Source organism: Oncorhynchus gorbuscha, linkage group LG04, assembly GCF_021184085.1.
Source record: "Oncorhynchus gorbuscha isolate QuinsamMale2020 ecotype Even-year linkage group LG04, OgorEven_v1.0, whole genome shotgun sequence".
NCBI lineage: Eukaryota > Metazoa > Chordata > Actinopteri > Salmoniformes > Salmonidae > Oncorhynchus > Oncorhynchus gorbuscha.
In genome coordinates, this window is record NC_060176.1 from 40655840 (window position 1) to 40683248 (window position 27409).

A 27409-nucleotide genomic window follows, 5' to 3' on the forward strand; every position below is an offset into this window, starting at 1 on the left:
ATCACACTGAGTGTACAAGACATTAAGAACACCTGCTCTTTCCATGACATAGACTGACCAGGTGAATCCAGGTGAAAGCTGTGATCCCTTATTGATGTCACCTGTTAAATCTACTTTAATCTGTGTAGATGAAAGTGAGGATACAAGTTAAAGAAGAATTTTTAAGCCTTGAGACATGGATTGTGTATGAGACATGGATTGTGTATGTGTGCCATTCAGATGGTGAACGGGTAAGACAAAATATTTAAGTGCCTTTGGATGGGGTATGTTAGGTGCAAGGTGCACTGGTTTGAGTGTGTCAAGAACAGCAACGCTGCTGGGTTTTTCACACTCAACAGTTTTCCATGTATGTTGGGGAAAAACAGATCGGTAACTGTAATTTGTTATGTTACCAGAAATAAATATTGTAATCAGATTACAGATACTTTAGAAAAACTAGATGACTGCATCGAGGATTACTTTTAAATTCAGAAAGGATGTTTCCGTAAAAAAATCCTCGGCACTTCTGTTTTTTTCAATGATATTCATATTAGCATTGAAAAAAGGCTCATATTTAAGGTGGTTCCACCTGAGTGAGTCTGACCACAAGTCAGAGACCAGTATTTGAACCCAATAATGGTTGAATTCAAGAAGTTTAAACTGCCTTTAAAACATTGTTTTTGAAACCAGTCGACAGCCTGTGAAAAATGCACTCTTGCAACATATGCATAGTGGGTATCCCAGCCAATGGAATAAAAGTGGGGCTTTTATTGCTCAATCTATTTCATGCTGATAAAAACAATGCTCGCATACTTTTGATAGACTTAAAGGTGCAATCTGTAGTTGCTACATCCATTTTTGGAGTTTCAATTATATATATTAATGTAAAGATATAATTTAATTGTATTATTCTATGTAGTAGAAAGTGATTGGTTAGAAAATGTAACATCCTTTAACATAGATTTTTGTGTTATTCTAATGCCTTTTAAAGGGAAAGTAATCGAAAAGTAACTGAATGTAATCAGATTACGTTACTGAGTTTGGGTAATCCAAAAGTTCAGTTACTGATTACAATTTTGGACAGGTAACTAGTACCTGTAACGGAATACATTTAGAAAGTAACCTACCCAACACAGGGAACAAGTATGGTCCACCACCCAAAGAACATCCAGCCAACGTCACACAACTGTAGGAAGCATTGGAGTCAACATTGGCCAGCATCCCTGTGGAATGCTTTCGACACCTTGTAGAGTCCATGCCCCGATGAATTGAGGCTGTTTTGAAAGTGTTCCCAATGTTTTGTACACTGTATACGGATTATATATTGAACTAAAATATAGCATGCAACAAATTAGAAGATTTTACTGAGTTACAGTTCATTTAAGGAATTCAGTCAACTGAAATAAATGAATTAGGCCCTAATCTTTGGATTTCACATGACTGGGAGTACAGATATGCAACTGTTGGTCACAGATACCTTACAAAAATGGGCCTCACAGTGGGCCTCAGGATCTCGTCATGGTATCTCTGTGCATTCAAATTTCCATTGATAAAATGCAGTTGTGTTTGTTGTCCGCAGCTTATGCCTGCCCATATTATAACCCCGCCGCCACCATGGGGAACTTTGTTCACAACGTTAACATCAGCAAACCTCTCGCCCACACAATGCCATACATGTTCTCAGCTAAATTCTCTAAAATAACGTTGGAGGTAGCTTATGGTAGAGTCATGAACATTACATTCTCTGGCAACAGTACTGGTGGACATTCCTGCCAATTTCATGCTCACTCAAAACTTGAGACATCTGTGACATTGTGTGAGAGAACTACACATTTTAGAGTGGCCGTTTATTGTCCCAAGCACAAGGTACACCTGTGTAATAATCATACTGTTTAATCAGCTTCTTGATGTGCCACACCTGTCAGGTGGATGGATTATCTAGGTGAAGGAGAAATGCTCACTAACAGGGATGTAAACAAATCTGTGCACAAAATCTGAGAGAAATAATAGTTTTGTGCCTATGGAACATTTCTGGGATCTTTTATTTCAGCTCATGATACATGGCACCAACACTTTACATTTTGCGTTTATATTTTTGTTCAGTGTAATATTCCCCTGTCCTACCGTAATCAACACACACACATTTTACAGTGACAATAAAATGGAATATAACAGAATAAAATAGAAAGGATATTTTTCCCGATGGCTAATGCTACCAGTACTCACGTGGGGAAAAGTTTTTGAAAACAATTCTGAGAGTTATTTGCCAAAAATAGATTCATTAGAATCTCCTCAATCAAAACGTCTTGCCTGTATGGAGTTCTGAAAGTGTGTTTGAAAAGTGATTTGGTCTACGCACGCAACTTTTAATTGAGGAACCACTGTATGTAGAGAATAGTGTGCCAATTTGGGATGCATCTGTTGGCTTCATTTTTTGCTGAGGCACAGGGAGCACTGCTGCCAGTTCTCTCCGGGCTGTTGTTGTTGTTTTCATGTCATATTACATATTTCAAAGTCATTTGTGCTTGGTTGTTATATGTGCTATTGTAAAATGGGTTTTCTGTCAGTGGTTCATAATGTGAGCATCTTTAAAGTTCTACTGTTTTTTTGCTGCAGGCCATCTTCAGCGCGGGCTACACCTGTATTAGGAAAGGTAAGTCAAATTCTACTCCATACTTACAGTATATACTCCTATACTACTTGATAGTACTATATCGTCATTGATAAATAAACGTATAATATCCGAGTTCTCTTTCCTCCACATTAACCCCAAATGAATGACATCAGAAGTGAAGAACACACGGACATCGCATACACACATTTATAATAGGTCTCTTAATTGAGGGGTCACCAGATTTGGCCACACTTAAGGCCTTTTAGACTGACCGTTCACCATATTCAGATTAAATCTTAATATTCTAGTACCCTTTAACCTCACAGACAGCTGAGCACATCATACATGAACTACACAGTGTGTGTGTCCCAAATGGCAGTCTGTTACTATATAGTGGGCTACCAGGGCTACCCGTGATGGTTTGTTAAAGTCCCATAACTTCAGGGTCGGATACAATCTGCAGTATGGATTTTCGAAATTGAACAAGTCGCAAAGTGCCTCTGGGCCCTGGTCAAAAGTATAGGGTCCCATTTGGGATGCACTCTAAATCTTACAGTACCATTAAGGTACGAATCTATAGCTCAAAGTGGGAGTACTTAAAGTAAGACCAGGGCTATGTCCCAAAATGGCACCCTATTCCCTATATAGTGTACTAGATCCCTATGGGCTCTGGTCAAATGTAGTGATCTATGTAGGGAATAGGGCACTATATGGGATGCAATTTAGTAGCAAATGCAGAAAACATAGAAAACAATAGGATTTACTGGAAGAGAAGAAAGAGAGGCACTTTGCGGCTAGTTCGATTGGAAAACCAATACTGCAGATGGTATCTGACCATGAACAGCAGTGACTCAAGTTATGGGACTATAACAAACCATCACGGGTTAGGTACTGTATGTACATATTGTGTTTTACCGTTTTACAGTTAAGAGTAGCTCACCCCTGCTTTTCTCTTCTATCTCTCTTTCTCTCTCTCGCTCGCTCTCTTGTTCTTGCTCTCTCTCTCTTTCTCTCTCTATTTCCTAGCAAGAGAGGCACTGAAGTGAAGAGGAAATTCAACAACTCTCCATGTTCAGGCCTTCTTCACAGGCCAAAACGTGGTGGTTTTAACAATAAAGAAGCATTTTTATCCACTGTCCTCCAAGAGTTGCTGAATTTCATCCTCACTTCATTCCTAACATCCATGACCTCATCCTTAGTTGGACATTTTGATCGATCCTGTCAATGGACAGTGACAGCCACCTGACAAGACGCCATCACCATGGCGACTCAAAGTCAGGTCTCGTCAATAAAAGAGAAAAGCGAGGGAAGAGTCCTTCGTTAGTCATCTTTAATTAAAGGGGAACACTGAGCTAATCTCATGGAGGAAATGCTGTATTCCGTATTCAGCCATGACGCGTCACTGTTGTTGTCCCTAAAACCTCACGCTACTCGTGAGCATTCGCTATCTATAAAGTTCAATACAGAGAAATGCAATGCAACAGATGACATAGAATTACAGTTTACAGTAGTATGACTATTAGGGCAAGCAGTGTGTTTATCAGCTGAGATATGTAGAGAGTTGATCCATTTCTTTGGAGACCCTGAGGTTCTCCTCATGTTCTCCAGTTTGGGAATAGTCTCTTCTCACTGCCACTGTGTGAGTGTGCAGAGTGCCCTGAGTCTGGTGAGAGAAATATCAACTTGATGGTTGAGCAATTCTAGGTTCTATCAAGCTTTCATTTGTATGATGGTTTACCTTCTACTGCTGTGAGTAGAGTGCTGTGTACCTGTGCTCCAGTCAGGCTCTCCTGGGGAGGCTTGCAGAGTGGTCCCATGGTGGTGATGAGAGGCAGGATTCAATGACAGACAGCCTAGACACTCAATCATACACACGAGCATGCATACACGGATGCACGGTTGAGCAAACACGCATGTGTGCCACACACACCACACACACACTCAATCATCATAAACACGTTGAGACACAAAGGAGCGCAATGGCACCACCAATGGTTTCACACACAATATAGACTCAAAGGATGTCAATTAGCTTATCAGAAGCTTCTAAAGCCATGACATAATTTTCTGGAATTTTCCAAGCTGTTTAAAGGCACAGTCAACTTAGTGTATGTAAACTTCTGACCCACTGGAATTGCAATACAGTAATTTGTAAGTGAAATAATCTGTTGGAAAAATTACTTGTGTCTTGCACAAAGTAGATGTCCTAACCGACTTGCCCAAAACAATAGTTTGTTAACAAGAAATTTGTGGAGTGGTTGAAAAACAAGTTTTAATGACTCCAACCAAAGTGTATGTAAACTTCCAACTTCAACTGTATATCTCTGTGTGCTCAGCAGTAGTTAATCTTAGTGTGTGTGTGTGCGCACGCGACTGTGTGTGTACGCGACTGTGTGTGTGTGTGCCACTGTGTGTGTGTGTGTGCCACTGTGTGTGTGTGTGTGCCACTGTGTGTGTGCCACTGTGTGTGTGCCACTGTGTGTGTGTGTGTGTGTGTGTGTGTGTGTGTGTGTGTGTGTGTGTGTGTGTGTGTGTGTGTGTGTGTGTGTGTGTGTGTGTGTGTGTGTGTGTGTGTGTGTGTGTGTGTGTGTGTGTGTGTGTGTGTGTGTGTGTGTGTGTGTGTGTGTGATTTTCAGTGTTTAGGGTGAGTTCTGGCAGCCAGAGAGAGGTTAATGGCCCTGGAACCAATCTCACAGTCACACACACACAGATACCATTCTCTCACAGTTACAACAGCAGGAGAACACCTTATGGTGCCGCCTGCCGAGAAGTGAGGACTCATGACCAATATCAATGCTACCTAACTCACAACAACCAGCTTTAGAAAAACACATTCACTTACTGTGAAATGATACAGGTACACAAACAAAAGCTCTGTCTTTCCTCCTTCTAACCAAGACCAGCACATTCAAATCTACCAGTTCCTAAATGTGTCATCTAATCTTGCGATGGTTGCAGCTTTGTTTCCAAAGAGGGGATGTATTTTATTTGGCTTGTTTCCTAAATTGCACCCTATTCCCTAAATAGTGCACTACCTTTGACCAGAGCCCATCGGACACATCCTCGTATCCCTAATGCATTCAGTCAGTCTGGCTTGCGGATGTTAAAATGATACTCTGACCTGTATGAAATCAACATGCTCTCACCACCAATCTCCAATTACAAATCTCATTAGTTGCAGACCGCCAGAGGCACCAAGTTTGGACTCATTCCTGATGAATAGCTGTTTAATTTTAGCAAGGTCCTTTGATGTAGATCCAATTGTAAGCATTCTAAGCACATTTGTATGTTGGCTTTCCGTTCACAATGGAGCTCAATGGTGAGAGAGGGAGAGAGAGAAAGAGAGAAACCGAGAGACAGATAGAGAGGCCAAGACAGACCGAGGTGACTCGAAAGAGCTATACTGTGCTTGATCACACTTTCTGTGATTGATTATGCTGAAAGTGTTTTCTCCGCAGTTTTCCCTGTCCTTAGTCACGCTCTAATGTTCACATCATCAACTCTCCTTTACACCTTTGGAGACCTTCAACTGTATCTCAAACCCGATACGTAACCATAAAAGTGACTGCTCTTCCATTGTATGGATTTCACTGCAGAATATGGAAGCTCACCTAAACTCCACAGGGTTGTGTTACTTGGAATGCTCCCGGGGTAAACCCTTGTAGGGTCACCTTGGGGAGAAATGAATGTCTTCATTGATTCCCAAATGGCACCCTGTTCTCTCTATTGTGCACTACGTTTGACCAGAGGCTCTGGTCAAAAGTAGCACACTACATAGGGAATAGGCTTCCATTTGGGAATTTCTCTGGTCTGAGCGAAGTATGGTGCTGGTGGAGAAGTGAGGGCAGCACCGCGCCGGACAGGAGCCCAGCGTGACTGACAAATTCCCTTAGTAATTAATAGGAACAAGAGTCAATGCTTTGCTCCTGACCTGCTGACCTGCTAACTTTCTCTTTACTCTCTGGGCCCTGCAACATATTCATCCTCCTGGTGCTCCTCTTGACAATCTGCTTCACATTCCCAGGCGTCTATAACCTCCAACATGTTGTGTCCTCAAAAAAGTGTGCTGCGGTATATCATCTGAGATGTCCAAACATAACCATCTGGGTTAGACGTCCTCTCCACATACACGCACAGCTCTTATCCAGGCGCACATTTTAGAATGAGTGGAACTGCATCGTTTCGAGTGCCATCGTTTAACCATGAATGGTATTTAAGATTCATCAATGGCTCGATACTCAATTCTATGTTCCGGTCTATTTAAAGCTGGAATGGTCATTTCAAGCTGTAGCTGAATAACAATGATACAGTTATTGGTCTCACCCTAACACTGATGACTTTGAAGTGGTTTCTATTGTTAGAGCTTGAGAAACGCTTGTTGGTGTGCTGTTGATGTGTGTGGGATGACTGAGAGCAAAGGAGATATGCTGTACAGCAGACTCTGTACGCGCTCAGAAATAAAGGTTGAGATTTTTCTTAAAGGGGTACAAACGCTTGTCACTGTAGCGGTACACTCTAAGGTATGTCCTTTGTACCTATCGTTAACAATACTGTACCCTAACCAAACCCTTAATTCAAAGAGTGCACATTCATTCTTTCTCTCTCTCTTCTTCTGTCTTTCTCTTTCTCTCCCTCCCACTCTCTGCCTGTCTGTCTTTCTTTCTCTCGCTCTCTCTTTCTCTCTCTCTCTCTCCCTCCCTCTTGTTCTCTCTCTCTCTCACTCTCTCTCCTCTCCCTCCCTCTATACAGTCAGTGTGTCGAGGTGTGTGGCCCCCAGGTTCCCAGGTGTCTCTGGAGGAGCAGGCCTTTATGGTGCTGACCGACCCAGAGAGGCAGACCATGGTTTACTACCTGCAGGAGTACCAGGAGGGACACATCGGTCTGGAACCCCTGGCTATGGCCCTGTTTGAACTCTTCAACACCCACGCCAAGGTACTGTAACGCCTGCTAAGACAGCACATCTGGGCTAGCGTCTCAAATGGCACCCTATAGGTCACCCGAACTGTCCACCGTTCTTCCTCCTGTCCTCCCTCCAGTTCCCGTTGTCAAAGGAGACGATGAAAACCTCGTGCTCGAAAGTTAAACGCCGCCCAATAAATTCCCATTGGGAGCATAATGCAGTGTGTGGAGTTCCCTGTTCACCTTTTATTGAACCCTTTATGACGTCCAGCACCTGCTCTAAGTCAAATAAGGACTCTATATAGCCTATAGGGCCTCTATATAACCTATAGGGCCTCTATATAACCTATAGGGCCTCTATGTAACCGACAGGGCCTCTGTAACATCATAGGGCTTCCATGTAACTGTGATAGGGCATTTATGTAAGTCTATTGGGCCTCTATGTAACTGTGACAGCGCATTTATGTAACTTTATTGGGCCTCTATGTAACTGTGACAGCGCATTTATTTAACTCTATTGGGCCTCTATGTAACTGTGACAGCGCATTTATGTAACTCTATTGGGCCTCTATGTAACTTGTTGACCGTTTCTCCTCTACAGTTATCCTTGCTGTCTGAGGTGCGTAGCCTGGTGGCTCCCCAGGACCTGGAGCTGTATGATGGTCTGGTGCTGCACCGTGAGAGGGAGGCTCTGAAGGCCTGGCATGGGGAAACAGGAACGTTGCATCCACACAGCCACTGTGTACACACAGAGCCCTCAGCCAGCCACAGCCACTCCAACCCCACCACTCTCTGCTCTGCCATGGTAGTGGAAAGATTGCACCCTAAATGACACCCTACTCCTTATACAGTGGAGTACCTTTGACCAGAGCCCCATTAGCCCTGTGTGTGCACGTGTGCGTGCATGCCTATTCAGTCCTATGGTGCGTGTGTGTTTGATTTCCTCCAGGCATCCTTTTAAAATATGTTCTGTCATCAATTGGATCTGGCACCAGTGTCAAATGAGAGAGAGCAGTGATTTCAGATGAGATTACTGAGCTGCAGTGCCAGTGTAGCATCGATGTTTCACTGAATCAGTATGGCCCCGATCAGTACAATGGGACCTCATTCTGCCAGAGCACAGTCACTCTACAAAACACTCTAGAACCATCCAAATGAGACCCAGCCCCCCTGTAATAGAAACGGTTAAAACAGTGTTTGAATGCACAATGGCACCCTATTCCCTATTTAGTGCTCCTCTTTTGGCCAGACTCTGGCTCTGGTCAAAAGTTATACACTATACAGAATAGGGTGCCATTTGCTCCAACAAAGCAGAGATTATTCAGCCGTGGACCGGGGGGGATTTGAAACCATTGTGAGGAGAGATTATCTTTAAGATGACTGAGAGCTGAACCCAAATACAGTTGAAGTCGGAAGTTTACATACGCCTTAGCCAAATACATTTAAACTCAGTTTTTCACAATTCCTGACATTTAATCCTAGTAAAAATTCCCTGTCTTAGGTCAGTTAGGATCACCACTTCATTTTAAGAATGTGTAATGTCAGAATAATAGTAGAGAGAATGCTATTTTCCAGATTTTATTTATTTTATCACATTCCCAGTGGGTCAGAAGATTACATACAATCAATTCGTATTTGGTAGCATTGCCTTTAAAATGTTTAATTTGGGTCAAACGTTTTGGGTAGCCTTCCACAAGCTTCCCACAATAAGTTGGGTGAATTCTGGCCCATTCCTCCTCACAGAGCTGGTGTAACTGAGTCAGGCTTTCTTTCACATATGCTTTTTCAGTTCTGCCCATACATTTTCTATAGGTTTGAGGTCAGTGCTTTGTGATGGCTACTCCAATACCTTGACTTTGTTGTCCTTAAGCCAGTTTGCCACAACTTTGTAAGAATGCTTGGGGTCTTTGTCCATTTGGAAGACTCATTTAGGACCAAGCTTTAACTTCCTGACTGATGTCTTGAGATGTTGCTCCAATATATCCACATCCTTTCCCTTCCTCAAGATGCCATGTATTTTGTGAAGTGCACCAGTCCCTCCTGTAGCAAAGCACCCCCACAACATGATGAAAGTCTCCCCCTTTTTCCTCCAAACATAACGATAGTCATTATGGCCAAACAGTTCTATTTTTGTTTCATCAGACCAGAGGACATTTCTCCAAAAAGTAGGATCTTTGTCCCCATGTGCAGTTGCAAACCGTAGTCTGGCTTTTTATGCCGGTTTTGGAGCAGTGTCTTCTTCCTTGCTGAGCGGTCTTTCAGGTTATGTCGATATAGGACTCGTTTTACTATGGATATAGATACTTTTTTACCTGTTTCCTCCAGCATCTTCACAAGGTCCTTTGCTGTTGTTCTGGGATTGATTTGCACTTTTCGCAACAATGTACGTTCATCTCTATGAGACAGAACTAGTCTTTTTCCTGAGTGGTATGACGGCTGCATGGTCCCATGGTGTTTATACTTGCATGCTATTGTTTGTACAGATGAATGTGGTACCTTCAAGCATTTGGAAATTGCTCCCAAGGATGAACCAGACTTGTGGAGGTCTTGGCTGATTTCTTTTGATTTTCCCATGATGTCAAGCAAAGAGGCTCTGAGTTTGAAGGTAGGCCCTGAAATACATCCACAGGTACACCTCCAATTGACTCAAAGGATGTCAATTAGCCTATCAGAAGCTTCTAAAGCCATGACATAATTTTCTGGAATTTTCCAAGCTGTTTAAAGGCACAGTCAACTTAGTGTATGTAAACTTCTGACCCACTGGAATTGCAATACAGTAATTTGTAAGTGAAATAATCTGTTGGAAAAATTACTTGTGTCTTGCACAAAGTAGATGTCCTAACCGACTTGCCCAAAACAATAGTTTGTTAACAAGAAATTTGTGGAGTGGTTGAAAAACAAGTTTTAATGACTCCAACCAAAGTGTATGTAAACTTCCAACTTCAACTGTATATCTCTGTGTGCTCAGCAGTAGTTAATCTTAGTGTGTGTGTGTGCGCACACGACTGTGTGTGTACGCGACTGTGTGTGTGTGTGTGCCACTGTGTGTGTGTGTGTGCCACTGTGTGTGTGTGTGTGTGTGTGTGTGTGTGTGTGTGTGCCACTGTGTGTGTGTGTGTGTGTGTGTGTGTGTGTGTGTGTGTGTGTGTGTGTGTGTGTGTGTGTGTGTGTGTGTGTGTGTGTGTGTGTGTGTGTGTGTGTGTGTGTGTGTGTGTGTGTGTGTGTGTGTGTGTGTGTGTGTGTGTCAGTTTCCCCATTGTCCAAGGTGACAAAGTGTTGTTTTCTGTCGGTTGGCTGGTTTTGCTGATTGCCATGGTCCATTCTGTGCTTGTATAATTGGCCTCGTTGACATCCTCATTACTATAGCTGTAAAATCACACCCTTAGTAAACAAATAATTGCAGTTCATTTATATTGTATGCACTAAATTAACTTCCTGTGTTAATTGCTAATTGAAGTCTTTAGTCACGGGTTCTGGGTTAATGTTTCAGCACATTATTGTCACACAACATTGTTCTGGGATGCAGGTCAGTGAGTCTATGGTTGGGCCTGTTTATTTTGAATGATAAGTTAAAGTAAACAGGTGAAGTCATATTATATAACACACAAAACCTTGTGTCTGTCACTTTCAGCATGAGTGCTCACATGGTGACAGTGTAGAGCAAGATCCAGGGGTACACACTAATGCCCTACCTGACATTACATTGGTGAGTCTGTGTGAGTTTGAGGTTGTTCTAGTCTGATGGAAATAATAGTCAGGTTTTATTATGTGCATGAGTGGCAGATTAGACTTAAATGCTCATCTTTGTGTACAATGCATTTAACGGTGAGGTGTGAAGTTGCGTTTGAAGGTGAGTCTCTCCATTAAAAACATTGTTGGTGAACTTCAGCAGACAGACTGAGGTTGTGAAGAGTTTGGACCACTTTTCTGTACAAGCAATGTCCCTTTGTGTTTCTAGAAAGAAGTGCGGTCTACAGCTGAATCTCCTCCGTCCTTCAAGCCATCACTTCCCTCCGGCCATACCCAGACGAGAAACCCCAAGGAGAGGGACCCTTCCAAGCGTCCCTCATCCAGTCACTCCCAGTCTGGCCTGATCTTTACTGCCCCCACCAGGCTACATCAGGAATGTCACCACAAATCCCTCAAAGCCTTCAGCTCCTCCAACCACCAAACCTCCACCTCCCCTAGTTCTGGCCTCCATCACACCTGTCCCAACCCTGGCCACCAAAACAGCCGCAACCCTGGCACCAACCACAGTGCCAATCTAAGCTCTGCTCATCAGACATCCATAAACTCTCTTCACCACACCTGCCAAAACTCCCTCCACATCTCCACCCCCACCTCTGACCACCACCCCCACCAAGGCTGCCCTAGCTCTGGCCACCATACCTGCCCAGGCTCCCTTGATCACAACTCCTTGTCGTTCCCCTCTGCTCTTCCAACCCAGGAGACGACCATCAAGCACCCCATCTTCAGATCCTCTTCCCATGAGAAGCCTGCTACCTCCCATAAGACTGCCTCCCCTTGTCTCTCACCGTGTCCCTCCCCCGGTCTCTCCCCATGTCTGTCCCCCTGTCCCTCGCCCTGTCCCTCTCTCGCTGTCCTGAAGCCGCCCCCATGTAGCCCAGACAGACCCTGCTCTCCCTGTTCTCCCTCCCTCAGCCAGGGAGGTCAGTGTGTCATGGCAGGCGTACACAGACTGACTGCTGAGGTCAGGCCCCAGCCCCAGCAGAGAGGTAAAGGTCAATGTGTGTCTGTGTGTCTATGTGTTTTTGTGCATACCTGCCTGTGGTTATGTGTGTGTATCACTTTACATGCTTGAACCCTGTGTGTACAAAACATTAGGAAAACCTGCTCTTTCAATGACATAGACTGACCGGGTGAATGCAGGTGCAAGATATGATCCCTTATTGATGTCACTAAATCCACTTCAATCAGTGTTGATGAAGGGGAGGAGGAAGGTTTAAAGAAGGATGTTTAAGCCTTGACAATTGAGGCATAGATTGTGTATGTGTGTCATGCGGAGGGTGGAAGTGCAAGACAATAGATTGAAATGCCTTTGAGCAGGGTATGGTAGTAGGTGCCAGGCACACTGGTTTGAGTGTGACAAGAACTGTAACGCTGCTCGGTTTTTCATGCTCAACAGTTTCCCGTCTGTATCAAGAATGGTCCACCACCCATAGGACATCCAGCCAACTTGACACAACTGTGGGAAGCATTGGAGTCAACATGGGCCAGCATCCCTGTGGAATGCTTTCAACACCATGCCCCAACAAATTGAGACTGTTCTGAGGGCAAAAGGGGGTTCAACTCAATATTAGGAAGGTGTGTATATATAATCGAATCTATTACTTCTGTGTATCCAGGCGCCACATTGTCCCAACTGTCAGACAGTGGTCAGACTCTGAGTGAGGACAGTGGGGTGGACATTGCTGAGACAGGAGGGCTGAGTAAAGACAGCAGTCCTCGGCCCAGTAAGAACCAGGCCACACAGCAGTCCCAAGTGGCCCAGGGACCTGCAGCGCTGGCATCCAAACAGGTGAGGGCCACCAAGGGCCCATATCACAACAGAAATAACATGTTGGTGTCTCAAATGAAACCCTTTTCCATATATAGTGCACTGCGTTTGACCAGGGCTCATAGTGCACTACTTTTTACCAGAGCCCTAGCTAAGGTGCCATTTGGGACGCACAACACAACATTCAAAAATCTCTTGAGTTTCACAACACTCTGTTGAGCCTTTTCACAAATTCATGGTTTGCCACACGTTTTATTACAGAACACTGTCCATCCTTTAACCGTAGTGTTTCTCTTGCTTCGGTCTTTTTGACCTTGTTCAATGTCCTCATTCAAGGTCCTCATTCTTCTTGTGTTCCCTGCAGCAGCCAGGCTCTCCAGTGCCCACCCCTACCCTGGTACATGTGGTAAAGAATGCCAATACTCTGGGTATCGCTATAGAGGGAGGGGCAAACACACGCCAGCCGCTGCCACGCATCGTCACCATACAGGTGAGAAAGAGAGACCACTGCGTCCCAAATGGCTCTCTATTCCCAAAATAGTGCACTACTTTTGACCAGGGCTTATGGGGCTCCGGGGGAAAGTAGATGATTCTGCATCACCTTATCAGACTCCAACATTTAAGGGTAACTCTGAACATGAATGTAGCATGATGAGGACTACACAGGGCTTTTGTACTGTGATGTCTGCACATAGTAAGAACTACTTCGTCCTATGTGAATGTAGACCCCCGATGTTGCGCCTGAAGGTGTGCCATACTTATATATATATTTTATTGCATAGCAGCAAGCATAAAAAACGACGGAATTACCATTTTCACTTTCATCCTAAATGTGACTTTCCCCCGAGCATCTGTTTATGTGTGTAATAGCTGCCTATATTTGCATTGATAAGAATCTCAAATCAGGTAAAGGATGCTCTCCTGGGGATTTGTAACTTTGTTGAAGAAAGTTTTCTACCACCTGTTTAGTCTCAGAAATCTTGGATTGGATGATCAATTCAGGTCACCAGGGCCCATATTCATTAGGAACTAAATGGAAGCAAACCCAAACGTGGAGGGTCTACCTGAACTTGTCCAATAAGGAACACGTGTTTTCATTTTTAGTTTTCGGGTGTGAGTAGACCGACATAGTCATTGTGAGTGGGCCTACATGTGTATGCAAATATTATTGTCAAGAACAGCCTTGATGTAAGGATCGACGCTGGAGACGAGAAGCAGGTACAGGGAGTGAACATTTAATAACTACGGACAGGAACAGAATACGGACAGCATCTGGACAGGGGAAACGGAAACAACAATAATGCTGGCACAGGGATGAAACCGAGGAAACAGACAGATATAGGGAAGGCAATCAAAACGTGAAGGAGTCCAGGTGAGTCCAATGAGCACTGATGCGCGTAATGATGGTGACAGGTGTGCATAATGAAAGGCAGCCTGGCGCCCCCGAGTGCCAAAGAGGGAGAGCGGGAGCAGGAGTGACAGAAACAGGTGTATGTATGACGGTGCATAGATTTCCATATCAATGACTTCTCAAGAACTGCCCCCATAAATATCAGTAGTCCAATAGAGTCCTATTGGACAGACTACCACTCATTTATAGGTTAATCTAACACAATACTCACTGCCCCCCCCCAATTATCAACATAGCAGGGATATCACACCGCCTCATTATTCCAACTATTTCCCCCCATCATTTAATGGTACTGTCTGTGATTCAGTAACAGTCCATAGTTGTTTTCCAAATGGCAACCTATTCCCTAAAATAGTGCTTATAGTTCCTACACTTTTAGAAAAAAAAATTGCTATCTAGAGCCTTAAACGATTCTTTGGCTGTCCCCAGAGGAGAACCCTTTGAAGAACCCATTTTGGTCCCTTTCCACAGAGGGTTCTACGTGGAACCCAAAATTCTTCCACATGGAATCAAAAAGGGATCTACTTGGAACGAAAGCGGGTTCTCCTATGGGGACAGCCACAGAACCCTTTTGGAACCTTTTTTTTCTAAGAGTGTATGGGCCTTAGTCAAAAGTAGTGCTCTACATAGGGAATAGGGTTCTATTTGACACGCAGCCATTAGGTTGGCTCGGAATGGTCACACAGAGAATTAAAAGTGACATGGTTGAAGAGGTTACTTCAGGATATGACAGTCAACAATAATGGGATTTTATTGTTTTACTGACTTAATGATATGGAGCCTTGCCACCTCTGGGGATATGGTGCGATAAGAAGATTATGAACAATAGGTTGTCACAGCCAATTTCAAGGCTCTGCAGCAGCTATTGCGTAACGCTAGAGTGCCACTGCTTTCCAAAGAGTAAACATTGTTGGTTAGTTGGAATGCCTTCCCCCTCTGTCGTAATGAGGGTAGATTGCAGGGTGCTTAAACTTAAGTGGCGACTGCTGCTGTCCAATATAATTGTTGTTAGGGTGTTTTGATTAGTGTTATTTACATCCCACACTTATATTTTTCTTCCTGGCGCTGATTCTGCTGATAGAGGATAATTATTTTGAAGAAGGGTCTACTTGCGCTGACTGAGATATGTGGGGGGTGGGAGGTTTCTACCAAAAAATGAACTGAATGTAAATCGTTCTGGATAAGTGCGTCTGCTGAATGACTAAATTGTAAGAAACCGTGAAGGAGTGGGAGATAAATAAAGCCATGTCCTTTAAACACGTCCCCTTCAGAGTGGGAGATAAAAAAGCCATGCATAGCCAACGCTAGAAATATTGTAAATGCAGTTGCACTAGCTGGATTGGGGCCACAGATAGGATGCTTTGCTCACGTTATTAATCTAGCATCTCAAAAAGCAATGTCAGTGAATCCATTCTCTCGCCTCCTAGCAAAGATCAGGAAGGTGGTATACTTCTTTCATAAAATAACAACTGCTGCACATGCTTGAGTTCCCAAACCACAAACTAATCCAAGATGTCCCTTACTAGATGGAATTCAAGCCATGACATGGTTGAGAGATACTTTGATCAGAAAGGTGCGGTGTATTCTACACTGACGGATCAAGCTGTGAGAAAGAATGTCAAAGATATTGTGACTTTGTCTGAAAACGACGTGAGACTAGCAGAGGAAGTTTATCAAAGTGTGCAAACCTCTCAAAACAGTCACCACACTGATATGCACAGAGAGCATTCTCAGTTTCCATGGTCCCGCCTATGAAAACAATGACCCTGAAATCAATGGTGGCATCTGGAGCCTAGATATGCTGACCCTGGTGTCCAAGACTTCTTACACAAGAGCACCACTTTGGACTCCCGGTTCAAGTCCCTGCTGCACCTGGATGCTGCTGCCCGTCTAAAAGTTTGTGACCAATATACAACAGGTATTGTATTTATTTTGTTAATGTGACATTTATTTGATTAATTAGTGATTTAACAATTCATTATAAAGATATAATTGTAATTGTCATAATAGTGTCTGATATATATTTCTAACAACAAATCATATTTTTAAAGCCACTTCAGAGACAGTCATTTTCATCTAATTGTAATTCTGCATGGTCAAGCCACATATACCACAGGAACCAACCCCTCTACAGAGACAGGGGTTCTCCTCCAGACAAGATGTCTGCCATGGCTGAGCTTTTTGGAGAGTTGTTCACGACCCAGGAGCAGGGAACCAAGTCAAAGGTCAAGGTCATAGAGGAGGAGGTGACCTCATACAGGGAAGTGGACTGTATTCCCCTGGATGTTGATCCACCTACATGGTGGAAGACCAAAGAGTTAATATACCCTCATGTTGCCATGTTAGCAAGGTGCTACCTGGCTGTGCCTGGGACCTCTGTCCCTAGTGAGAGGGTATTCTCCACAGCGCCTGACATTGTCACAACAAGCCGATCTGTTGCTCACTGCAGATCATTTCAATAGATTCATCTTCTTAAAGAAAAACTTGAAAATCTGATTTAATTATTATTATTATTATTATTTTTTTTTTTAACTAACCGGTCTCAAGTGGTCCTATTTTGTTTAAGGCTCTGCTATGTGACTTAACTTTGATATATGCTTCTGGACTATTCACTCTGGTTGAAGTTCTGTTATAAGGCAGGCACTGCTGTTTTTTTGTTGTCCCTTTGATTCCAAGCATTTCGCTACACTTGCATTAACATCTGCTAACCATGTGTATGTGACAAATAAAATTTGATTTGATTTGATTTGCTCTGGGAATTGTCTGCGCACGATTGAGTGGGAGCCAACTCCCTTTCTCCCCAGTCTAACGGGCTCAAGAGAGAGTAGCTCAGACGATCTGGGTCCAAGCCTCCTCTGAAGCTACCCGTGTTTACTATTATAATAAATAGAAAATCTAAATACAAGTTACATATTTCTCAGGCATTTATTTTGTCAATGTATCGAAACCGTACCGGACCGTGACACCACTGTACCGTATCATACTGAACCGTGAGTTTTGTGAACCGTTTCACCCATTTATCAAAATAAAGGTTTTAATGAAAATATGTCAATCATTATTTTTAAATTATTTGAATATGTTGGTAACCCGTTGTATAAAAGTGATAATGCCCTCGAAGCCGGTGTTTAGAGGATATATTTGCACAGTTTGCCGGCAATCAACTTCAACTCGGGCCTAACAACACCTATGCCAATATACAGTGTCCTCCAAACACCAGCTTCTCGGGCGTTATCACTTAAATATCTGCATTTTGATATAGACAATTCTCAGACCAAGTCTTGCTCGTCAATGCGTGTGTCCGTGTGCCCCATCGTGGGCATGTTGATTTTGTCCACTCACACAAGACACGATCAGGACACGCAGGTTGAAATATCAAATATCAAGCATTACCACCACCAACTGAACTGGAGTGTGGACCTCAGTGCATCTTTCAATCACTCACATGGATATATGCTCCTAAAAACCAATGAGGAGATGGGAGAGGTGGGACTTGCAGCATGTCAAGCATCACAAATAGAACCAAGTTCTATTTTAGCGCCTGGCTACACAGACACTCGTTGACTCGCGCGAGCAGTGTGGGTGCAATGATTGAATAACATGTATGTGTACATTAATTTTGCAACGATTGCTCACGCGACGCAAGCGGTGTGGTCAGCATGTAATGCTTGCTTGTATATTTTAATTATCTTCATGTAGTCAGATAAAAAGCATTATAGGCTAATTGCTTAGTCTTATTATGAGTCGCATATGAGGTGTAATAATATGCATATATCAAATATTACCCCTCTACATCTTTGCCAGCTGCTTTCCTCCCATTCACCTTGAAAATAAGTACCTTGACGTGACAAATACTGTAGGTATCAGTAGTGATGTTTGCTAAGGTTGCATGTGGCACCCTTCCACACCGAAGAGAAGTATAGACTCAGAGTTTCACACTCTCGTGTCTTTGTGTCATCTCCCTCACTCTGGTCTTCTGCATCACCCGTCAGCTTTTTAATGGACCAGTGTCTGCTGTCCTTAGTCCTGAGATGAGAGACTTTATCCTCCTAGTGCAGTATCTTTTCTTAGCATGTTGAATGAGACAGGGAAAGGGGATACCTTAATCGACATCCACGTCATCGGTGCCCGGGGGGGCAGTTGTTGTGGGGGTTAACTGCCTTGCTCAAGGGCAGAACGGCAAACCTTTCGGTTACTGGCCCAATGCTCTAAACCACTAGGCTACCTGCTACCCCAGGTATGCCACTTTGGAGCCCAGTCTCTGGTACTCACTGTTGTCCTTTGATTGGAAAGCTCTCGGCCTATCGGCAATGAGCTCCTTTATTTGAGGAGTCAACCATGGCTTATCAGATGTTGTGATGTTGCTCCTTCTGATGGCCAATGTCTGCTTGAGGATAGGAGTAATTCACAGTGATTCACTGTTGTTTGTTTTTCACTGTGTATTTCTTACATGGGTCATTATATACATTTTTTATTAAATGTTTTGTCTTTAACTCTGCATTGTTGGAAAAGGACCCGTAAGTATGAATTTCACTGTTAGTCTACACCTGATGTTTACAAGCATGTGACAAATAAAATGGTATTTGATTGGATTAGCCTGATGTCTTTACCCTGATGTCTTTGTCCTTATTTGGCCTGACCGATAGAAGGCCCCCCCGCACAAAGTGCCAAATCATTCCTCCCCTCAATCTCTTCTGACAATTAATCAGAAAGATCCCCTACCTTTGTATTTTGTCTCTCACCTTTCCTTGAAACCACCAACCATGTTCTCCTCCTTCTCTCTTTGCTTCATATCTTCTTGCTCTCTTTAGCTCTTTATTTCTGCCACAAGGACACATCCTGTCTACAAAAGTGTTTATTTAATTGATGCTTCATTATCTCTCTCTCCCTGTCTCTCTGAATTCAATTAATTATCAATTTAAATGCTTTATTGGCATGGGAAACATATGATTACATTGCCAAAGCAAGTGAAATAAATAATAAAAATGAACATTAAACATGACACTCACAAATGTTCCAAAAGAATAAAGACATTTCAAATGTCATATTATGTGCAAATAGTTTAAGTACAAAAGGGAAAATAAATTAACATAAATATGGGTTGTCTTTACAATGGTGTTTGTTCTTCACTGATTGCCCTTTTCTTGTGGCAACAGGTCACAAATCTTGCTGCTGTGAAGGCACACTGTGGTATCTCTCTCTCTCACTCTCTCTCTCACTCCCCCCTCTGTATCTCTGTATCTCACTCACTTTCTCACTCTCCCCCACATCTCTCTCTCTCTCTCTCTTATAGAAGGGGGGCTCGGCACACGGTTGTGGGCAGCTGAAGGTGGGTCAGGTGATTCTGGAAGTGAACGGTGTCTCCCTGAGGGGCCGTGAGCACCAGGACGCTGCTTGCATCATCGCTGAGGCCTACAAGTCCAAAGAGAGGGACCACATTGACTTCCTGGTCACAGAGTTCAACGCAGCCCTCCTGCAGGGCCTTTTGCAGGGTCGTATTCATTAGCCACCGTACAGAAGAAAATTGACTAAAATAGGCAGGGACTACCTGAACTTGTCAAATAAGAAATGCTTGTTCCTATTTTCCTGCAGGGGCTTTAGCAGGACTTTGCACTTTAAAGAGATGAAACGGAAGGAGAAGGAGAGAGCGGGAGGGAGAGGTCTGAGTGTTAACATAAACAATCTATCTTAGTCTCGTCTAAGCCCGTTCTCCCTTCCCACTTTTTTTTTGTCTGTAGATCGCAACCAGGCTTTCCATGTAGAGTTGTATTGCCAAAATGCATGACATTCTGCATTAAGAACTCCCCAATATAATCTAATAGAACCTAAGAAGAACTCACCAATATAACCTAATAGAACCCTAAGAAGAACCCACCAAAGGAACCGAATGGTATTGAACTGAAATCTTGAAAATCACAGCTTATAACAACAATATCAATGCTGTGATGTCATTAATTATGTCATTCCGTTTAGCTGCTTTTCAGTCTCCCTGCTCTCTCCTCTCCAATAGGTCTGCCATTTGTAGCAGCTCTCCCCTGGAAGTGGTTATACCAAGACGGTGCTTTGAAAATGGACAGAAATGGTATCTAATCTTAGTCGAACTATACCTTTGTGCTATCTCTAAAATACTTTCTTTGTATAATTTCTGTAATGTTTTATGAACACCCTATATGTTGTATATAACACTGAAATGGGTAGAGGATTTGAGCTATTTATAACACTAGGTCGTCTGTATGTAAGAAGATAACATTTCTTTATGGATTTTATTAATTTACTTAATTTTTTATTTATAAGGATAGTTTGTTTTCTATAATTTGTGTTAATGGTATACAGTATTGGTGAATCTTGTGATTACATTAAGAATCCTTTTTCATACACTTCCATATATATATATATATATATATATATATATATATATATATATATATATATATATATATATACAGTATATACACAGTAGATAAAAGCAGAGACAATACTGAGAATCAGCAAAGGTACTTCATCTGAGCTGTAGAGCTGAATCAGAGACAGTAATGTTTCCTGGGAGAGGAAAATTAGTACATGAGCTGCTAATGCTGTCATGCTGAAACAGGAAAGGGCCTTCCCCAAACTGTTGTCACAAATTTGGAAGCACAGAATCGTCAAAAATGTCATTGTATGCTATGGCGTGGAGATTTCCCTTCACTGGAACTAAGGGGCCTAGCTCAAACCATGAAAAGCAGCCCACAGACCATTATTCATGCTTTACAGTTGGCACTATGCATTCGGCCAGGTAGCGTTCTCCTGGCATCCGCCAAACTCAGATTTGTCCGCCGGACTGCCAGATGGTAAAGCGTGATTCGTCACTCAAGAGAACTTGTTTCCACTGCTCCAGAGTCCAATGGCGGGGAGCTTTACACCGCTCCAGCTGACGCTTGGCGCTTCTGATCTTAGGCTTGTGTGGGGCTGCTCGACAGTTCCACTTCACAATAACAACACTTACAGTTGACCGGGGCAGCTCTAGCAGGGCAGAAATTTGACAAACTGACTTGTTGGAAAGGTGGCATCCTATGATGGTGCCATGTTGAAAGTCACTGAGATCTTCAGTACGGGCCATTTGTACTGCCAATGTTTGTCTATGGAGACTGCATGACTGTGTGCGCCATTTTATACACCTGCCAGTTACGGGTGTGGCTGAAATAGCCGGATCCACAAATGTAAAGGGGTGTCCACCTACTTTTGGCCATGTAGTGTATCAGCGGCAGTGTATGCTAGTGTAGTGAGATACTAGTGGATATCCTGTCACCATAACGGGGAGGTTGGCACCAGTCACTTCCCGAATGGGTCCTGGCCAAAAGTAGTGCACTATATAGGGAATGGGGTGCCATTTGGGAAAGATCACATTGCTTGCTGTTGATGGATGTCTTGAACTGGATGAACTGTTGAAAGAGTATAAGAATGTATAAAATGACTAACGATACATCTTTCAATGAGAGTATAACAGATTATCATCGACTAAAGGTTTGTAGGTATTTTTTAATATTATACAAATGACATGTTTTTGTGACTGCAAACAGTCCAAACATGATACATATATATTGTCCACATATATGCATTCGGAAAGTATTCAGACCCCGTGACTTTTTCAACATTTGCATACGTTACAGCCTTATTCTAAAATGATTTCAAATGTATTTTTCCCCTCATCAATCTACACACAATACCCCATAAACAGTTTTTTAGACATTTTTGCAAATTCATACAAAATAAAATACTGAAATATCACATTTACATATGTATTCAAACCCTTTACTCAGTACTTTATTGAAGCACCTTTGGCAGCGATTACAGTCTTGAGTCTTCTTGGATATGACGCTACGAGCTTGGCACACCTGTATTTGGGGAGTTTCTCCCACTCTTCTCTGCAGCTCCTCTCAAGCTCTGTCAGGTTGGATGCTGAGCGTCGCTGCACAGCTATTTTCAAGTCTCTCCAAAGATGTTTGATCGGGTTCAAGTCTGGGCTCTGGCTGGGCCACTCAAGGACATTCAGAGTCTTGTCCTGAAGCCACTCCTGCATTGTATTGGCTGTGTGCTTAGGAATGTTGTCCTGTTGGAATGTGAACCTTCACCCAAGTCTGAGGTACTGCGCGCACTGGAGTAGGTTTTCATCAAGGATCTCTCTTTACTTTGCTCTGTTCATCTTTGCCTCATTCCTGACTAGTCTCCCTGTACCTGCCGCTGAAAAACATCCGAGCTGTCACGTGCCTTTTACTGAGGAGTAGCGCCCTTCTGGCTACTCTACCATAAAGGCCTGATTGGTGGAGTGCTGCAGAGATGGTTGTCCTTCTGGAAGGCTCTCCCATCTCCACAGAGGAACACTGGAGCTCTATCAAAGTGACCATCGGGTTCTTGGTCACCTCCCTGACCAAGGCTCTTCTCCCCAGATTGCTCAATTTGGGGGGCCAGCTCTAGGAAGAGTCCTGGTACCCTTCTCCAGATCTGTGCATTGACACAATCCTGTCCCGGAGCTCTATGGACAATTCCTTCAACCTCATGGCTTGGTCTTTGCTCTGTCGAGCACTGTCAACTGTGGGACCTTATACAGACAGGTTTGTGCCTTTCCAAATCATGCCCAATCAATTGAATTTACCCCATGTGGACTCCAATCAAGTTGTAGAAGCATCTCAAGGATGATCAATGGAAACCAGATGCACCTGAGCTCCATTTCGAGTCTTGTAGCAAAGGGTCTGAATACTTATGGAAATAGGGTATTTATGTTTTGTTTTTTAATCAATGTCAAAAAAATCATAAAAAGCTGTTTTTGCTTTGTCACTATGGGGTATTGTGTGAAGATTGAAGAGGATTTATAAAAATGTAATCCATTTTAGAATAAGGCTGTAACGTAACAACATGTGGAAAAAGTCAAGAGGTCTGAATAATTTCCGAATGCACTGTATATTGTGTAAATAGATTTATAGACATATATAGTGACAGATTACATTACTGTTTGAAAGTATCACACAACTAAAAACAATATCACTGTATTATTCCTGTGTTTGCTGTCACATTCTACAGTAGCTCTCATTCGACTAGTTGCTCAGAGTGTATTTGCTCAGGTTCCAGTTGGGTATTGATTGATTGACCACATACAATGCATTACCTATAGCAGGTGAGGGTGCTGTAATGCTACATCACCTTTTGGGACTTTGCACCAAAATTATTCCAAGATTTACAAATACTCACAGTAACAGTATGCGAACATCAGTTGACAATACAGTCAGATGAAATGTAAATCTAAAGTAGACTATTTACAGGTCTGCTGGATCTTGGCCCAGTTTACACAGGCTGCCCAATTCTGATCTTTCTTTGACTAATTGGTTTTTCCTCCTATCAGATCAGCACTTTTGCCAATAATTGGGCAAAAGATCAGAATTGGGCAGCCTGTGTAAACGCAGCCATGATGCAGCAGACTTGTTAATAGTCTACTTTAGGTTTACATTGGGTTTTTCATCTTGCTATATTGTCAACTAAATGTCCCTGCACATCGACTCGGTACCGGTACTCCTTGTATATAGCCTCATTATTGATATTTTGTGTTACTATTTCCTTTCTTTCTTTTGCTAACTTTTCTTACTTTTTAACTTTGCATTGTTGGGAAAGGGCTCGTAAAGTTTACCGTGAGTATTTGCATCGTTTTGGTGCTATAGGTAATACATTGTCAGTCAATTTGCCTTTTTTTTTGTTCATTTTTTGGTCTGTGCCGGCCGTCTGTTACCCAAGAGTAGGCTGTATTGTAAAAAAATAAATAATAATCATGCTGGACAAAGTTTTAGTAGCCTGAGTGCCAGTCTGTTTGTGCTATCATGCCAGCTCCCTGTCACTCATTGTCATGGCAATGTTTGGCTTGACAATGATAGCAAGGGAGTTGGCTACGGATGGAAAGTAGCTGAAAGCAAAATCTGGTGCGACACATCAATTGTCAGTGGTTTGAGACTTATGTTTTTGTTGTGCATTGTCCCTGCCAAATAAACGTAATACACATTTTACAACAACAAAAAAGCACAAACAGGTCTAGGACCAGGCTAATGTTTCAGCACCATAGCTGTAGCAGCATATCATAGTAACATAGTGCATCTCACTACTACAGAGCTGACACAATATTAGAGGTGTACAATCATAACCAAATGCTTACTGCACTAAAACCTTAGGACTCTATTCAATCAGATCCGACATCTGCAGAGGGGTTGTTTTGGCGGTGTCGGAGGTGGAGCTGCGTTAGAACTGTGAAATCCACAAGCGGCTTTTGGCATTGCACCTAAAGCGGACATTGCTGTTGGCTGCATGGAGCCGCATTAAGAGAAATCCCATGCAGCCTTCTTAAAAAGGTTTGAACACTGGAATGTAAGATGAAGCCTACACCTCGATTAGGATGACAGAAATCCTCGTCATTTCGTTGAATGATTTTCAGCTTGAGTGTCATTATTTCTATACAGCCTACACTTTCTCATTCTGCACTTCTAATACCAGTAGGACGGATGTGGCTTGTTGAAAATGATCACAAGTAGCTGCTCACCGATTTGACACCTCCAACACCGGCCAAGCATCAGGTGTCGGCTATCACCGGTTAATGCTTGATCTGATTGAATCTAGGCCTTAGACATATTCCTGAAGTCTATAGAGTGCATAGCAATGCCACACTGAAGTGAATTGAATAAAGATTTACCAACTCATATCTTAGATCATTTTTTGCCTGGTTTGGTTGTATAGTTATAACATTTCAAAATACAAAATATTGTTAATTTCATTTATCATTTATCAATTAAGAATACACTGTGACCCAGAGGAGGCTGGTGGAAGGAGCTATAGGAGGACGGGTTCATTGTAAAGACTGGAATGGAATAAATGGAACACTATTAAACATATGGAAACAACGTTTGATTCCGTTCCATTTATTAAATTCCAGCCATTTCAGTTGGCTCAGCAGCCACTTCCTTCACAGTGCTCCTTCAGAGAGACTATTATTATAGAGCTAATAAATAGGATAGCACATATGACTCTTGATGTACTGCATTTTTCACTATTATGTCAGGTAGGAGTTCTATTTTGGCTATGCATTCATTACGTAAGGAGATAATCAGTGATAAATTAAAATATACCTGCAAATTGAAGCTGCATCACTGCTGGGTATGCTGCTGTCGAATCAAAACTGTCATCCTGATTAAAGAAGCAATAAAACTGGCCTTCTTTATACTATCTTTTTGAGTATCTGGAGAGTCAGCATTTGTGGGTTCGATTGCAGGCTCATAATGGCCAGAAACAAATACCTTTCTTCTGAAACTCCTCAGTTTAGTCTTGTTCTGAGAATAGTATTCCATGCGAGAAATTGCTAAGAAACTAAAGATCTCATACAACGCTGTGTACTTCTCCCTTCACAGAACAGCGCAAACTGTCCCTAACCAGAATAGAAAGAGGAGAGGGAGGCCCCGGTGCACAAATGCACAAATGCACAAATGAGCAAGAGGACAAGTACAAGTACATTTTAAAAATCAGCCATTTCCAGCTACAATAGTAATTTAATTAACAATGTCTACACTGTTTTTCTGATCAATTCGATGTTATTTTCTTTCAAAAACAAGGATATTTCTAAGTGACCCCGAACTTTTGAACGACGGTGTATATATGCTACCAGTCAAAAGATTTAGAACACCTACTCATTCAAGGGTTTTTCTTTATTTTGACTATTTTCTACATTGTAAAACAACAGTGAAGACATAAAAACTATGAAATAACACATATGGAATCATGTAGTAACCAAAAAAGGGTTCAATAAATCCAAATACATTTACATATTTTACATTTACAAATATATTTTATATTTGAGATTCTTCAAAGTAGCCACCCTTTGCCTTGAAGACAGCTTTGCACACTATTGGCATTCTCTCAACCAGCTTCATGAGGAATGCTTTTCCAACAGTCTTGAAGAAGTTCCCAAATATTGAATCTCAAATATTGTCACGTCCTGAACTTAGTTATCTGTGTTTTCTTTATATTTTGGTTAGGTCAGGGTGTGACTAGGGTGGGTACCCTAGTTTTTGTATTGTCTAGGGGTTTTGTGTTGTCTAGAGTTTTTGTAAGTCTAGGGTTTTGTAGGTCTAGGGGTTTTTTGAATTCTATGTTGGCCTGATATGGTTCCCAATCAGAGACAGCTGTTTATCGTTGTCTCTGATTGAGGATCATATTTAGGTAGCCGTTTCCCTTTGGTGTTTGTGGGTTTTTGTCTATGTGTACCTGTCAGCACTCATTTGTATAGCGTCACGTATCGTTTTGTTATTTTGGTTAGTATGTTCAGTGTTCATTCTTATAATAATAAAGAATGTACACATACCACGCTACTCCTTGGTCTCCTTCGTACGACGAACGTGACAGAAGAACCCACCACAAAAGGACCAAGCAGTGTGTTAATGAGGAGCGGACATCCTGGGCCCGGGAGGAGGTAATGGCAGGGGACCAGTCCCTGCCATGGAAGCAGGTAGAGATAGCGCAGGAGGAATGGAGACAATACAAGGGGACACGGTTAGCACGGAAGCCTGAGAAGCAAGCCCCAATAAAAATAATTGGGGGGCACACGAGGAGATTGGCTGAGTCAGGTTGGAGACCTGAGCCAACTCCTCGTGCTTACCGTAGGGGGTGTGGTACTGGTCAGGTACCGTGTTATGCGGTGGAGCGTACGGTGTCTCCAGTGCGCTATCATAGCCCGGTGCGCTCTATTCAAGCTTTGGCTGGGCTAGAATGAGCATCCAGCCAGGATGGATGATGCCGGCTCAGCGCTCCTGTTCTCCAGTACACCTCCTTGGACCAGGATATCCTGCGCCTGCTCTGCACACTGTCTGCGGTGCGTCTGCACAGCCCAGTGTGTCCTGTGTCAGCGCCCTGCATTGGCAGGAACGAAAATAAGCATCCAGCCAGGACGGGTTGTGCCAGCTCTACGCTCCAACCTCCAGTGCACCTCCAC

At 42.8% G+C, this 27409-nt stretch overlaps 1 protein-coding gene across 4 annotated transcripts in view; it reads left to right on the forward strand.

Annotated features, from left to right (window-relative positions):
* LOC124034064 (whirlin-like) overlaps positions 1 to 20787 on the forward strand; it is a 109527-nt gene extending 88740 nt beyond the window's left edge. Inside the window, exons 5-12 of one of the 4 annotated variants that reach the window (XR_006838503.1) lie at positions 2596 to 2632; positions 7343 to 7525; positions 8094 to 8297; positions 11124 to 11198; positions 11451 to 12228; positions 12859 to 13031; positions 13375 to 16339; positions 16523 to 17176. Coding sequence is in view for 3 of the 4 variants with exons in the window: in XM_046346777.1 (XP_046202733.1) it covers positions 2596 to 2632; positions 7343 to 7525; positions 8094 to 8297; positions 11124 to 11198; positions 11451 to 12228; positions 12859 to 13031; positions 13375 to 13500; positions 19712 to 19924 (1789 nt within the window). In the remaining variant the exon portion in view is untranslated. Of the gene's footprint in view, positions 1 to 2595; positions 2633 to 7342; positions 7526 to 8093; positions 8298 to 11123; positions 11199 to 11450; positions 12229 to 12858; positions 13032 to 13374; positions 16340 to 16522; positions 17177 to 19711 lie in introns of those variants that run through there. The other 3 variants (XM_046346777.1, XM_046346778.1, XM_046346779.1) reach the window with 3 other exon arrangements.
* Positions 20788 to 27409: the final 6622 nt, after the last annotated feature.